The sequence below is a fragment of the Sander vitreus genome, chromosome 2 (genome assembly GCF_031162955.1).
Source record: "Sander vitreus isolate 19-12246 chromosome 2, sanVit1, whole genome shotgun sequence".
NCBI lineage: Eukaryota > Metazoa > Chordata > Actinopteri > Perciformes > Percidae > Sander > Sander vitreus.
The window spans coordinates 5,554,850-5,571,566 of NC_135856.1; the positions used below are offsets into that span (position 1 = coordinate 5,554,850).

At 40.1% G+C, this 16,717-nt stretch overlaps 1 protein-coding gene across 2 annotated transcripts; it reads left to right on the plus strand.

The window, feature by feature from the left end:
- The first annotated feature begins 382 nt into the window (after positions 1-382).
- Positions 383-16,514, plus strand: stx10 (syntaxin 10). Of its 2 annotated transcripts, XM_078274417.1 has the most exons (9): positions 383-474; positions 1,001-1,076; positions 3,767-3,860; positions 5,231-5,325; positions 7,043-7,105; positions 8,083-8,190; positions 9,148-9,254; positions 11,332-11,426; positions 13,578-16,514. In XM_078274417.1, the coding sequence occupies exons 1-9, from the start codon at positions 440-442 to the stop codon at positions 13,652-13,654; spliced, it is 750 nt and encodes a 249-aa protein (XP_078130543.1). In that variant the 5' UTR covers positions 383-439; the 3' UTR covers positions 13,655-16,514. The 2 variants fall into 2 exon arrangements, with proteins under 2 accessions (XP_078130543.1, XP_078130553.1); XM_078274427.1 differs by lacking the exon at positions 11,332-11,426.
- Positions 16,515-16,717: the final 203 nt, after the last annotated feature.

The following is a 16,717-nucleotide window of genomic DNA, read 5'->3' on the forward strand; positions in this document are numbered from 1 at the left end:
GCAGATTCTGATTCTTAACACACAATAACTAATACGTTATGACATTGTACTGTAGGTTAAGATACCCAGCAGTCACCTACACCATACAAGTGATAAACACATTATAATTCAGTGATCGCCTATCATATATATGATTATGAAATAGGCAATTCTGCATATTTAATACTTTTACTTTCAGTACTTTAGTATAATTTGATGCTAAAAGGCTACTTTTTGTACTTTGCTATTTTAAATACAGGGCTTTTACTAACAGAGTCTTTTTTACATTGTAGAATTGCTCATTCAGCTTAGGTAAAGATCTGAATACTTCTTCCTCATCAGAATAACTAACTGTATACCACAGACTGTATACAGACTGCAATGTGTCACTGGAGACCTTTGAGCTCCGTCTGCGAAGTGCGCATGCGCTCGCGCTCGGAGTGAAGAGGAAGTGAGCATTATGTCGATAGAAGACCCATTTTTCGTTGTGAAGGGGTAAGAAATGTACAAATTAAGACCTATAACGCAGAAACATCTCAAGCTAATTCAAGCAATTACATATTCAAATCTTAACTCGACAGTGAGTTATTGTTTTCCTGAGAAAAGACAAAGTTACATTAGCGAAGTTAAGGCTAAGGCTAGCTGTGACGTTAGCTAACTTAACTAGCATCAGCGCTACATACTTCGCCGAGGAGGTCAGTTTGTTGATGTTTGTTTTAAATTAACAAGAGTCGGCACCCACACTGAGTAATACCTCAGGTTTTGTTTCATCTGGCTCTCAGTGAAAACACCTGGGCGGCTTTGGGACTCTGCTGTCAGGCAGTTTGCAAGGCGCTGCGAAGTTTAGGGAGGGATGCGAAATGTAGCTTCTGTGTTTGTTTTGGTTAAGGGGCGTAGCAGCGGAGTACAGTTAAAAAACAGCCAGGTGTGTTGGTGAAGGGTGAAGTCAACTAGCTAACAGTTTCTGTGCTGTTAATATGTATGTATGTATGTATGTATGTATGTATGTGTGTGTAACCAGGGAGGTGCAGAAGGCCCTCTCTCGTGCTCGGGGCCTGTTTGATAGATGGGAGGAACTGTTGCAAGATGGGACACAGGTGAGCAGCCCTCTAACTTACTACCTCAGCAATATCACTGCACAAATCACTGTCCTGAAGCCACTGAGAGTCATGGTTTTCTTTCCAACCTACCACACCGTCCTGACACTGACCACACCCTAACCAAAAGCCAGAGGGCAGGATTATAAGCCTGGGTTTTTCGTGGCCAAGAAAGCTCAACACAAATGCATTCAATAAAAAAAAAAATACATGAAATGCAAGGTAATACACATATAGCAATGTGACAATACGCACACGGGTCAAATAAACATGCTGCAAATGTAGAAGCATTGACAATTGTACACAACACAACAAAAGTTTCTGGGAGACACTTAAACACCGTTATATCGACTTGCTTGTGTTGGGTCTGATCTTTTAAGTTTTTAAGGGAAACTTTTAAGTCCAGATGTGAATTAATTAAATGCATTTTGGACTCATTGGGATCTTAATGCTTAAGCTCCATTCAAAGGTGGTCAGGGATGCACATTTGGACATGCCAATGCTTCTGTATGATGTGAAGGTCAACTGTACATAGTAATGTACGTCACAATAAATGTCCCAAACTCAAACAGCCTTACCTAAAGCAACATACCAACCACCTACTACACTGAAAGAATTGTCTGTATTCCAAAAAATCTTTATCAATTCTTTATAGATCCCTTTGAGGTAATTGGGGTAAACAAAAAGAGGACACACTTCTGTAGCTTTAGTGTAGTTTGAAATCTGGTTTTAGATTTTAGTATCTGCTAAAACTTTGTTGGAAAGAACGCATAATATATGGCATATAACAGGAAATAAGTAATAAAAGAAGGAAAAACTTAAAAAGCAACTGTATTTGTTAACGTTGACAACGATTAAGTAGTGCTGTGGGACTGCTACTTTGATTGTAACCAGAGTCATATCCAGGGTGCAAAATGAACTTTTTTTTGATTACCATTGTTTTTTGGCCGTATTTTACCAGCATTTGGCAGGTGGATGATGCTAATTTTGTACCTATTTAAAGTGGCTATATGTAACTTTCAGTTTTTGTTGATTCTAGCCGCCGCTTTGGACGAAAGCGGTGGTGTTTTTACCACACCTGCCGTTGTAAAGGTCTTTTCTTTACGGTGCTGTATTGCCCACGCTAAATGAAAGGAGGATGTAATTTAATGTAGTTTACTGACGTACAACCACATCGCGCATTGTGTGAAGTTATTTTATGAATGAAATAGACGTATTACTTACCTGAGGGCCAATTTGGGGTCGGTGTTGAATCGTTTACAATCCCGTAATTGTCTCCATCTGTTGAAAGCCCGACCAAGATTGACTCCGGTTTCGCCCATCGTCTGTCACTTCGTTTAATTTACTTTTCTTTTCTTTTTTCTGTGACGGTCCTGCCCCAGTATCAGCCATAACTACAACAGATAACTTCTCAAATAAAATGAAAATATTAAAGCTGCAAGCAGCTATGAAAGGGCCCTCACCTTCTTGCAGTCGGGGGTACTGGCAGACGCAACATCACATGTAGACCACACAAACGGGCAAAGTACGTTTCCCATATATCGCGATGTGGCTAATTCATAAAAAAAATTCTAATAGCGCCATCTAATGGCCAATTCACTCTAAATTTGGCATGGGTGCTCAAACCCCTATGCGGAACAACTGTCATGTTTGGTGTCAATTGGAATAAATCTTGGTAAGATACGCAACTTCCTGTTTCGACAGCCCCCTACAGGAAGTTATAGCTATCAAAAACAACATTACTCTAATGTAAAACGGAGTATAAACTATAATGATGTGCATTTTCAACAAATCTTAAATCATATTGTTGTGTTTTTCCTTCATCGTCCAGTTGACTAAAATGTGCTCAAACAAGCCAGTCCTTACTACGATGACACATGTAAACCAATTCTGACAGCATGCATATTACAGCTTGCTTTCAGACCTCTGAATCACCACCTACAGTGCTCAGCTAAGTGAATACATCCATGCTAAAGTTGACTAAAAAGAGGAATAAAAAAATCATCTTTTGGAAATTGATCTTTATTCCTTCATTTAAAAAAATGAGGAAAATCCAGTCTTTAAGGACACCAATTTTCTTTGTGAGTGAATACTGTATCGTAAATAAATAAATGTTCTTCCTTAAAATACAGGGGGCATAAGTCAGTACACCCCTATGTTAAATTCCCATAGAGGCAGGCAGGTTTTTATTTTTAAAGGCCAGTTATTTCATGGATCCAGGATACTATGCATCCTGATAAAGTTCCCTTGGTCTTTGGAATTAAAATAGCCCCCCCACATCATCACATCCCCTTCACCATACCTAGAGACTGGTTTGATTTGCATTGAGAGATGATTTTATGTAAAGTACCCCATGCCAATCTCTAGGTATGGTGAAGGGTATGTGCTGATGTGGGGCTTTTTTAATTCCAAAGACCAAGGGAACTTCATCACTTTTTTTGTGTTGGTCTTAAGTAATGTTCTAATTTTCTGAGATACTGAATTTGGGGTTTTCATTAGTTATAATCATCAAAATTAAAAGAAATAAACACTTGAAATATATCAGTCTGTGTGGAATGAATGTATACATTATACAAGTTTCACTTTTTGAATGGAATTACTGAAATAAATCAACTTTTTCATGATATTCTAATTATATGACCAGCACCTGTATAGTTAGTAAGTTTCTGTTGGTTTCTGTGGTCTCTCAGGTAAGCCGCGATGAGCTGGACTGGAGTACCAATGAGCTGAGGAACTGTCTGAGGGCCATAGACTGGGACCTGGAGGACCTCAGTGAAACCATCAGTATCCTTTGAACAGGAAAATCTCTTTCCCGCATCCACACGAACCCGCATCTTCACATGACCGGCAGAGTATTTTACAACAAACAATGCTTTGTGTCACTCTCTCACCCTCTCCTCCATTTTATCTCTCCACTTATTCAGTGATGTATTAACCTACTGAAGACCAGACATATTTTGTTCTCGCATGATTAAGCAAATGTCAGAAATATAAAAAGATCCTCTGAGTAGGTAGGGACAAGTCATAAAAATATTATTTTCAGTAAAGCGGAATCTTAAGGCAGAGGAGAGAACCTGCTTTAATTTGTTTGAACTTTTTATTGGGCTGTGATTCATGATGTCTGTGGTTATTGTGTTATAATTCAGTTACATAGGGAGTGATAGTACCTTGAGCAGTTTAAAAAAACAGATTGTTTTAACTTAGTTACTTTAGCTTGGTGGAAAGCGTCCTATCTTTTAACATGATCATGTGGTATGGTAACCTAAACATCCAAAGGAGGAACAAACTGCAGAGAATAGTGAGCATGGGGGAGACACAAAAGCACTTAAGCAGTATTTATGAGGCGCGCATTACAAACAAAGCTGAGAAAATTATTAGTGACCCCTCCCATCCATTACGCAGCGAATTTGAACTCCTACCCACAGGGAGGCGTTTTATAATACCAACAGCAAATAGAAACATCTTTAAGAAATCCTGCATCCCCAATGCTGTGAAGGTGCTACGTAACACTGGGAACCGTACTTAAGAATGGAATGTAGGGCGAGGCAGACTTCCGGGCTGCAGGTTTTATGTACAGGAAGCACTTTTTAGTAGGCTATATTTATCTATTTATTTACTTCTTTACTTTTGTAAATATAACCTTTGTAAAGTCCCTTTTTATGAAATGTATTGTCTGTTTTGTCCGTTTTGCCGTGCTGGCTATGTACTGTTTGTAATGTCCTGTCTCGCTTGTATTCTTGGTGAAAGTTTTTCGTATTTGTAATTTACAACACTTTACCAGCCACTGTGACACCTTGTTTTAACTGGAGGTGTGTTAAATTACAGAAGGAAGGCAATATTAAAAATTCTGTTTCCTTGCAAATGTAATTGACAGATAAAGAGAGGTAGTCAGATTACATTATGAACGTATTTCATACTTCAACACAACACTTTTCCGGATAAACTTTCCCTACTTTTTGTCAAATCTGTTTGTCTCCTTACATGTTATTAGCTGTTGTTAGTAAATGCGTGAACAAGTTTTTGTTGAAAGTGCTGCACAGTTTTAACGGTTAGTACACCGAGAGTCGTCACACACGTTGGGGCGCGTGTGTGTGTGTGTGCGTGTGTGTGTGTGTGTGTGTGTGTGTGTGTGTAGGATCCTTAGCTTGGCTCAGGTATTGTGGAGTCGAACCCCGGGAAGTTCCGACTGGGCGACATTGAACTTCAGGAGAGGAGAGACTTTGTGGAGCGAACCAGGAAATCTGTCCAGGTAAACTTCATCTTCAACTTCATTTTTTTTTATCACAATAACGATATAACTTGCGATACATAAACAGATATTAAAGTGTACTCTGTTCTGCATTTCTGCTGCTCTTAGTATCGTGCTAAAATACAACAATTTGCTTGTTGAATTTAAAACAAATGTGTGTGTGTGTGTGTGTGTGTGTGGTAGAGCGAGGGAGAAGTGAGAGAGTGGCGGCGACTAGCTTCAGAGCGAGTAGCGGCTCTAGAGTCATAGTGAGAGAAACAAAGTGTCTCCCCTGTGCAATCTGACCCCGGTGGGAAATCTGTAGCAGGAAAAGTGAACCCTCTCCTTGATTTCATGTTGTTTACAGAGAAGGAGAATAGAGGTCTACCGTTACAGGTTTTTCTCTGGCCGATATGTGCTTGTTTTTAAACCTCTATTTGAAAGATAAAATGTAACACTAATACTTACTTAAGATACACAAAATGTCGCTTCACCAATCCGCACTTGTATACTTAAATTAAAAATGTGTAATGTAAAAACATATATTGTATACATAATGTATAAAAAATATATTAAATAAACGAAACACGTATGAAGAAAATAAACTTTGCACTTTATTAACAGTTTTAACAATAGTAATGCTGCACACAGTAGCATCCAGCAGCATTTCTTTGTTTTAGGTCTGAAGAAAATGTATAACGCTCAAACACAAAAAATCGGCTTGATATACTTGGATATCGGCCGATTATGTAAAAAAATGCAAAAAATCGTCCGATTAATCGGTCGACCTCTAAAGGAGAACCAAGAAATGAGTAGGGGAAAATGCAACGCTACCAAGCCCCGACGTGCGTCGCCGCGATGTATAGTTACATTTTTCGAGAGGTGCCCGCCAGGGTCCGGCGTAGGGTCTGGCATAGGGTCTGGCGTAGGGTCTGGCATAGGGTCCGGCGTATGTTAGTGTCTCCACGTACCTACAGACGTAGCCATGGAGTAGATTTTACGCAGAAGCGTAAATCAAGCTTAACTTGTGTGTTTTCACTGTGTTTGTATTGTAAGGAGACCTATAATTGAATATCCATCAATACCAGTCGGCTCGTTAAATGCTCTGCAGTGGTTAAGCTCCTGACTTGGCTGAACTATAATCAATGTCCACGCTGTAGGCACAATGGAAAATATGAGTCTGTTTCAAACATGTGGGCCTTTCAGGCAAAAGGTACTGTCTTGAAAATAGACCCGATGAGAATTGAGTCATCTGAGCCAAACAAAGAGCTTTACCGACCGGGAACAAAAGGCTTCCTGACATCAGTGAAGCTGTTTGCACTTTGTTTTTTTTTTTTTAAAACCATGTTTTTATTCAAGAAAGATAAGACCATACAGATCCATTCATTTAGGTACAGTGTCTGGATTTCTGTTTTCTTATTTGAGTATCAATCCCACACCACCCACATACTGCCATTACCACCAAAACAAAAGCAAAGAAATAAACAAAAAATATGTTGAGAGAGGGAGCAATTCCCACTTTGTGTAAAGGTCACATCAGGTATCAGTAAACGTAACTGTGCATACTGGGCAAATCTGTTAGGGCCTTATATTATCTGGGGGCAGAGTGTTAAGCCTCTCAAAGTACAACAACAACGGATCCCATATTTTATGGAATGTGTCAGTTGATCCTCTAGAGAAATACTTCCGACTTGGGTTTTTTAAAGTGATATTTTCTTTTGTGTGTGTGTATGTGCAGGACATGAAGGATCAGTTGTCCAGCCCTTCTGCCGTGGCTCAGGCAGAGAAGAAGAACAGAGCGGTTGGTTGATGTTTAAACGCACAAAAACACACATAAAGACTACATACACTTTGTATCCTGAACCACCACTTTTTCAGTTTTTCCTAAAAAAACAAACAAAAAAACAACAACTTTAAAGGTGTTTCATAAACAAATAGTTACATTTTGGCACTGGCCTAGTGGTGGCGTAGGACACATCAACTGCAATATATCGATTTCAGATCTGATCAGAGGCTCTGTGTCATTTCCTGTCTGCCTCTATGGAGTAGTCATTTAAAAAGCTCACTTGAAGTGTTGTCCATGTTTTCAGAGGCTTTGTTTTAAGTCATCTCATCATTTTGACAGCCCTACTAATTCAGTCAAACCTTAATTTAACTTATCTTTCACACTCCAGCTGATGTGTCGGCAGGTCGCTCTGACACATCTGAAAACAAATTATCGCAGCATCTTATGATTTGGGAAGTGTTGTAGTCAGCTGTAAAGTTCCAGCAAACTGTCAAACTTGCGTTGTTCCAACCACTGGCCCGCTTTTGCAACTCTACACTAGGCCTACACGATTCTGGGAAAAATATGAATCACGATTTCTTTTAGCTTAGAATTGATCTCACGATTTTCTTTTCTCACAAAGTGTAATGTTTATTGCACACATGAACCATGACAAAACAAAACAAAAATTGGCAGTACCAAACATGGATTTTTTTGGGCACCTATAGCACATTTATCTGCAAGCCTGTAAACATAGAGGCTTCAATGAATAAAGAAAATAAAGTACATACTGGTCATTTAAGTACAGTAGGCTACCAAAAATAGTGACATATAACACATTGAACTAAATATGGCCCTGATACAGGCTCTATCTGTTAAACTCTTAAAAAATAGTTAAATCGTGAAGAGGGGTGAATCAAGATCGCGATTTTATAACGATTTATCATGCAGGCCTACTATACACACTTTTTTTCCCCCTGCTAACCCCATGTCTTGTGTGTGTATTTGTCCAGGCTCTGCTTACTTCATCGGGCCAGGACAGGGACAGGTCAACGGGACTGGAGGCTCATCTGGTGTCTGCTAACTCCAGATACATCCAAGAGCAACAGGAACAACAGCAGGTAAGGGGGAACGAGAAAAGGTGGATGAGGGATACCAAATAGCAGGGAAGAGGAAGAAAAGCAGCATTGGGAGGCAAAAGGAAGCGAGAGAAGTAGGGTTTGATCAAAAGAAGGGATGAAAGGAAGATGGAGGAGAAAAGAGGGAGGAGAGAGATCTTATTCATCGGTTTTATACTCTCTACTTTATTTCACATTTTTAGTGCGATGAAGAATTCAACTAGACATTTAGGAGGAGCATACGTTTAAAAAAAACTAAAGTCTCTCTACACTGCTAATGTAGTTTTTCAAATATTTGAAATTGTGTTGTGGGACTTTATTGCAGTTGTAAAAATGAGACTTCTAAAAAAATCGGTTAGAGTGAAGCTTGAAAGTGTTGTAATGTTCATTCCTATTGGTTTGTTGACAGATGAGGAGGAGGATTTGATCAAAGGATCACTTTGCGGAAGACTGTAGGATTCCTGCTGTAGTCCTTTTTATGAAACGAGGCAGGGGTAAAGTTCAGTGTCAGAGAGAGTGAGCTGTTGGTTTCTATTTCCTCGGTTTTTGAATGATGAAAATATGTCTTCACACATCCTGTCTCATGTAGGGTTGTGGTTTTACTGGAAATTGAATTTAATAAAAACTGCTCGTTCACATCTTTAGATGTTATGATAGAAGGGTGTATTTCTGCTCTTGTGGAGTTCCATCAGCCCTGCCAACTGTGTATGTGCGCGTGGGTGCGTGCATGCCCGCGTCCCTCTTTAAAGCAAATTAGTGCTGTGTAGTCAATAAAACTGGCAAAGTCTAATGTTATCAATGCAACAATAGACATTAATTCAAATCATGTTTAGCAGGGAAAATTACCAGTACTTTCAGAATAACATGAACAAATGTTTTGGTAAATGAAAGCCTTAAAGCTGAGGATTAACAGCAACTATAAAGAGTGTGTGTGTGTGTGTCTTGTGTCTGTCTGTGTAGCTGATCATGGAGGAGCAGGATGAGCAGCTGGAGTTGGTGTCGGGCAGCATCAGAGTCCTCAAAGACATGTCGGGACGCATCGGAGACGAGCTCGATGAGCAGGCTGTGTGAGTGCACACACACATGCACACACACACACACACACGCATAACTCCACAAACTATTCTCGATTGACTGTAAAAAACTGATTTTAGTCATCATGCGTCAATATTTCTCTGGTTAAGACGACACAATTACAACATGTAAAAACTCCCCTATCGAGTCATTTTAATCCATTTAATGGACTGTGCAGTCTTTTTTTTTATTTTCAGTGACCTAAAACAATCAACGGTACACATCAAGTTTGGTCAGGTTTCGGTGTCAGTCCCTCCGTAGAGCGGAAACGATTAGTCAATAAAAAGAAACTTAATCAGCAGTTCTTTTTTTAATATCATTTACTTGTTTACGGCGTTGTTCAAGAAACCAAACCAAAAAACCCAATGTTTCCTGTTGTCCAGCCGCTCCGTTGTGAAGATGTGCTTCTTGTCTGTGTCAGTAAACTGAATATATTTGGAGTTTGGACTGCTGGTCAGACAAAACAAGCAATCTAATTGTGAAAAAAACCCCACATCTTTCTCTATTTTCCGACGCGTCATTGGCAAAACGATATATCGAATATTTCAGAAAATAATTAGCAGATGAATTGACAATGAAAATGGCGATGTCATCTTACACCATTGTGTGTCCACATGCCACCTTCAGCTGGAAGCAAAACACCTTTAGTCATTCTGTGGGAGATATCAGAAGGAATTCTAGGAAATGTTGCAATCATAATAACTGAAGTAAAGTAGTTAATCACAGTGTTGGAATCTTAGTAATAAGAATTTGAATGGTCAGGTCTGAATAATGAAGCCGTTTTAAAGCTAATGGGTGCTATGGACATCATTTCCTGTATTTTTTGTTTTAATTAATTTCTTCAGAGGACAACAGTGAAGGGAGACCTGAACATCCCTGCCTTCTTAAGCTGCTAATTTATATATATATGGCCTACATGTCTAAATGGTCCCATAAATGTTTCCTGTTACTGACTTGTTTAGTCAACAGAAGGCTGAGCGTCAGATCAGGTACACGTCTTTAGGAAATAGGACGAGAATTACTTTAGCTCACTGTAACATCATTTCCTTTCCGCTCCGTTCGCATCAGCTGTCGGTGAACAACGACAGTGACTAAACACACAGGGCTGAGCAGGAGAAACACAGTTAGCAGCATATGCAATGTGACTCACAGTAAGTCACGTCTGAGTTGCAATAAAATTAGTTTTCAAGCTGTCTGACCTTTTGTTTACTCCATCATCTCTTATCCTTTAGAAGTTGTTTTGTTTTTCTACATCATTCGGAGCCCCAGGCCACATTTTATTTCTCCCCACATAATATCCTGTACAGCTGTAAAATGCCTGCAACGGCCAAGGGTACCAAGGCTTCATCGCACCAATTGGTTTTAGTGGTTGAATAGATATTGAAGTACATGGTGTCTGATAGGGGTGAGGGGAAAAAATCAATACAGCATAGTATCGCGATATTTTCCGATACAAGGACGCCAAATATCGATCTTCTATTATATAAATTGCACATGAGAACTCGATGAAACTCTGTTGCTTTTTCGGCCCACTAGTAGGGCCGGGACCATATGCTTTTGTCCCGATTCGATTCTTTCACGATACATGGGTGCCGATTGGATTTGTATTGTGATTTTCATTTCTTGTGATTTCTAGAAGTATTGCGATCCGATAGTATTGAGTATTGCGATTTTCTTTTCCTTCTTCCTTCCTATACACTGCTATATACTGCAATATATCCTGAGACATTTATGAAAACGACTTGTTTTCTAAGAAGAATCCACATCACATGTGAGTCAGTCAGTCTGACATTTATTTAATCTGTAAAGCAGTACCTAACATGGATTTTCTGCATTTTCTGCTTTTGCTCTGTTTTGCGGGAAACGGATATTATGTAGTCGCTATCAGCGGTACCACCGAAAATAGTTAGGTGAATCATTGGTAAAAATAAATAAATAAATTATTGATTCTAGGGAAAAGAATTGATATAACAAATCGTGGGGAAAATAATTACGATTTTGCTGAAAGTGGCCACAGTGAGAGAGTTTTCCACTTTGTTTAAATGAACGTGTGCCTCTCTTGGTGTTCAGTATGTTGGGGGATTTTGGAGACGAGATGGACCAGACATCGTCCCGTATGGACTCGGTCCTCAAGAAGCTGGAGAAGGTGTCTCACATGACCAGCAGTAAGTTCTCACACACAAACACAGTCCCCTTTTTTTTTGCTAACCACTGCAAAATTGTAATTTGTATTCATGAGTAAGTGGCCGCTGGCAACACAAACACACTGGGAAAAGCTTATGAATTAACGCCATAAATGAAATCTGGAGACTGCAGTTTGCGAGGGATCAGAAGCAGAACTGTGGAAAGGAGGGGGAAAAAAAGCCTGACTACAGCTGAGTTTGTGCTGATAAAATCAATAACGCCATGTATCGGGGTAGACGTTAATGATTTGAATTACTCATTGGAATGCTCAATCTGTACAGTTATGCCAATAAACAATTACTTCCACAGTCCCTTCTGCTGACGCTGATATTTTACTACGTACTACGATGCGTCTAGTTTCCGCTTCTGCAATTAAACTGTTTGCACATAGATAATCACACAAGCTTCAAGTGAACCTTGAGTGGGGAATTTCATATCACAGGAGAATTACACAGAACATCCAAATCACTGCTTTATTAGTAGCTGTCCTGTCGTGTATTTAAACACTGCTCTGTTTCCACTCGTCTGCCCTCACTGAATGTTTATTTTGGCTTTGAGGAATAGTTTGACAGTTTGTGTAATAAGCTTAGTCCCCTTTTGCCAATAGGTAGGTGAGAACATCGATACTGCTCTACTGTGTGTACGCTAAATATGAAGCTTGACTCAGTGGCTGCTTAGCTTAGCTTAGCAAGACCGGATGCAAGGGTAAACAGTTAGCTTGGCTCTGTCCAAAGGTTTATAAATTAGCAAGAAATCAAATAAGCGTATTCCCCAAGATCTATTTATTTATTTATTTATTTATTTACTTACAAGTTAATTTCATTCATCAAACAAACAAAAACTGAATGCAAACTTCAAGTCCTGAATGAATAGGAGCAGAACGAAGATGAATCTAATCTGTAATAATAATAATAATAATCTGCCCTCCTTTTAAAAAACATACATTTCACAACAACAAAAAAATTAAATAAAAAAAAAGAACTCTTCCCTTACCAGTCACAAAAGAACCGAACAAAACCAAATGAAGACAATTTACAGTATTAACTCAACATTCTTTATATATATATGTACTGAATATGAAGTCCAATAGCATGCTCTGACAGGTGTTTATAAAGGGGCATTACGTGTATCCACCTTGTAAAGATTACTACAGGACAATGGTTAATTAGATCATTTTGTCCGTCTATGAAGTAAAGAGGGAATTTTGTGCCATACGATTCACTGGTTGTTATGACAATTCAGGTTCCTCTGACTTAAAATGTGTTGTTTATCGTTTTGTGAGATAGTGTGTAATATGTGTGTGTATGTGTGTTTCTCTTAGAGTCTTTGGTTTCACTGTTGAGATTGTTCCATAAACCCATTCCTTTTACTGTGACGCAGCGGTCCCGATATCTACACCGTTTCATGTCGTCACAGCAGGTTGAAAGCTGCCCTCTCGCCTAGAAAAAAACCAATGAACATATGATGTATTAAAGGTCCTTGCACACTTGTGTGCGTTTTTTTGGTATCTGTCTTCTAAGAAATTCGTCAAGCACAAAAACCTTGCACACTCAGTCCGATGCGTATTAATGAATCGAGTTGCGAAAAATTTCCCAAAAAGTAAAATGTGGCGCTGCTGTCGCTCTGCCTCTCTCTCTCCTTCTCCCTCACTTCATCCCCTCGCTTCTCTCTCTCTGAAAGAGTCGCACAGCCCTCTCTCTCTGTCTCCATCACTACACTGTTGCTCTCCTTTTCCTGTCTGTGTTCTCATATTCTCCTCATCATCATCATCCTACTGGATATTACCATCTGACATGTTGACAGGAGACTTTCTGAGACTTTCTGAGACTATCTGAGTTATGAAATGATACATTGCACTCTGCAAGCATCTTACTGTACTGCATTTCTGGATAGGCTAATGCCTTCTCCTTATCAAAATGCTTGCTGCGGAAAAAAGCAGAACATTGAACCCGTTCCATTCTTTCATGACATACTATATTTTCGGAAGCAGAGTGTAAACATGATTAACTTGTGGTCGTATTTATTTTTTAACGTCTGAAAATTTCAGACGTATATTGCGGACTCTGTGTGCGTGGACCTTAAGTCTCAGCCTGGCTTGTATTGCATCTAAATATCCCTGCTGTGCTCTTCAGGTCGGAGGCAGTGGTGTGCTATCGGCGTGCTGGTCACCGTTATGATTGTGGTCCTCATCCTCTTCTTCGCTCTCTGATGCCGGTGACCTCTTGACCTCTCGACTACGTTCACCGACTCCCGCCTGATAGGACGGATGGATGGATGGATGGACGGACTGACATAAACAGGAAGAAGGACGTGTCTCCTCCTCCTCCTCCTCCCCCCGTCCCTTTCCTTTCCGCCCACTGAGGAGAAACTGGTGACCTGCAGAGAGAAGTTAGGAGACAAATCCTCCTCCTCTCTGCTTTTAATGATTCTTTTTATTTTTTTTAACTTCAGCGGAGGAGCTTAACACAGCGGAAATCCCGGGTGGTATTGTTTATTTCACGTTGGTGCATTTCGGTTATTGTTTGAAATAAGGTTACTCAGCGGGAGGGTCGGGATACGAGGCCGCTGCTGTCAGGTTAAAAACACAAACGTGCATGTTTATTACCAAGTACGTCAGGGTTTGAAATGTACACCCAACAGCTGTCCAGTGGCGGTAACATCTGTTATGTTGATACATCAGCTAACACCAACAGCACTTGAACACTTGAGTTCCTAGTTCCTTTTCTTCCAAACTACAAAACAGTCTTGTTTTCATCATCATTCATAACTTTTGAATGACGCTGAACTGAGATGAACCACAAACGTGACTTATTTGGTAAGTAAGTAGTTCTAAAAAAAGGTGCCTTACAGAAGGAGCAAAGGAAAGACAGATTTTCCAGAAGATAAATACAAAATGTCACTCGAGCAGCTACTGTGACATTTCAATTTTCGTTGGCTGGTAAAACCTGGTTCTTGGCAGAGTAACCAGCCAGAAAGTAGTTTTTGGACACTGATGAATGTAGATGTATTCACTGTTAAATGGAGAAAGATGCAGTTATTTGTGTTTTTAAGCAGACGGGAGCAGCGTGGGGGAGGGGGGGGGGTCAGGGTTTTTTTCAGTGTTGCCTTAAATCTATTTTTATATTGTGAAAATGTTTTCTGTGCCTACATGTGAATAATGGTGGGAAATTACCAACAAGTACTAGTCATCAGGAGAGTGGGCCAAAAGTCTGCAGGTTTTCCCTTCCAGTCCAACACGACAGCAGCTGATTTCACTGATGAACACACTTCAGCCAGGAGGGAGGAGTTAGTCACCTTCGGAAATCAGCTGCTGCGGTGTTTGTTGTCTAAAAAAAAACGTGTCGACTCCTAGACGGGCACGGCACGATGTCAGATTCCCGGGCGCTCTGGCCAGCCAACAGAAAACGCTCCATTTCCCGCCCTGATTGAGATGCGTCTCGGTGAGGGGAAGTCAGGTCTGCAGCCAGCCGCCTTCTCGCCCCTGCGGGTGGCTCAGCACCCGATTGGCTGAGGCTTTTGTTACCCACACTGGCCGACGAGAGACAGCCTCGGCTCGAGCGAATGGGTTTCGGCTGTTTGATTGAAAAGCTTTAGCTAATGAGAGGAGGAACAGTTGCTGGGCAGGATGCATCCACATGCAGCCCAGCTCCAGGCTTACAGCTCCCTCTGCTGGAGGCCGCGGGTCGGGTAGCACTACCCACACAAGGGTGGGTTACAGTGCTGTATAAATACAAACTATAACACCTTGAATTATTGTGTCAATTGACACGATTCCTGTACAAAGGCTTTACGCAGAATCAGTTTTGTTTTTAATCCTGTGTGATCCAGATTGCTTTTCACTCGTGGTTATTTGCTTTTGTCACCCAGTTAGAGAAAAGAATGAAGCAAGACGTTTCATGACAGTTCTCCTGAAACATTTCCACATTTTTTTGTTTTGTTTTTTTGTTTTACCAAAGGAGTCGGGAGGGTCACATGACCCCAGGATTTAATGCAGGTGGGGGTTCAGTGATGTTTTCATTGAGTTCCCTCACTGCCAGAGCTTTTCTAATCATATTCTCTCAGCAGGTAATGTTTGCTTTTAATGTGCTTTTTACATATTCAAGCAATCATTCCTTAAACGCTTCAGTGGGGAAAATGGCTGCGAGCATAAACAAAGTACTCGTATGGTTTCCACTCCAGTCATTACTCACTGTAAGACATCGGCACACACAAGGTTTGTGCAGATACAGGCATCTTGTATGAGAAGGATTTCTAATATACATTTGATTTGAATCTTTTTCTGGCTCGTTTCCAGTTGGGGGTCTAAAGAAAGTCTAATTTGAGGCTTTCTAGTCCTTTATTCTATCCGAAATGGAACTGCACACACATCTGTCAATTTTAATGCATCAAGCCAGTGAAAATTGTGACAAAGCTTACACCTGATCACAAACTGATCTCATGAAATGGCGTATGTATGACACGCTAATTCGTTTGCCATTATTGGCGTGTTATAAAGACGCATACTCGCTTTTTAGCGTGTTTACCCTGTTTTTCTTTTCCTAAACCCAACCTTCGCTTTCTTCTCGCAGTAACCCGCCACGTGACGTGTATGTTTACGTCCGCTGTAGACATTCACGCGGATAGCTCAAAATGCGTACAGATGACGCGCCACTTGGCTTAAGAAAGTCGGCGTGTATGTTTACGCGAAGTCATGATGTCACGTTGTCACAAAAGTCACTGCGATACTACAGAAATGATGCGTGCCACTTTATTAAGTAAGTGAATCTCAGTTTTCTCTGAGCAAATGTCAAACTCTTTTCAGGCCTGTTTAACCGAGCAGATCAATGAACTGGCTCAGATGCGTCTTGTTAAAATGATATTTTATTGCACATATTTAAAAGCACAGATACTAATATTTTTAACACCGATTATAAAGAATGTAAACACTTTTAGGTACATTTTTCAAAACATGTTACGACTCTTCAAAACCTGCCATCTTGACTGCTTTATTCCCAAAAAAAAAGGCATCCAAGCATTAAAATGTCAGTTGTTGTTGACTTTAAAAAGTAATTAAAAATGAAGCAAACCTTGTGGGTGTTAAAGGTGGAGTTGGGAAACTGACTTCTGACTCTTCTTTTATTGGATGTCTCCTGTAGGAAGAAGAGGATCTGAATGTGCTGAACTTAATGCAGTACCGGCCGCCATTGTGCCCTTTAACAACACCATTATTTGCAGTTTTAAAAAAACTAAACAATGGCTACACATTACTTTTCATTTCACCACTCTGCTATAT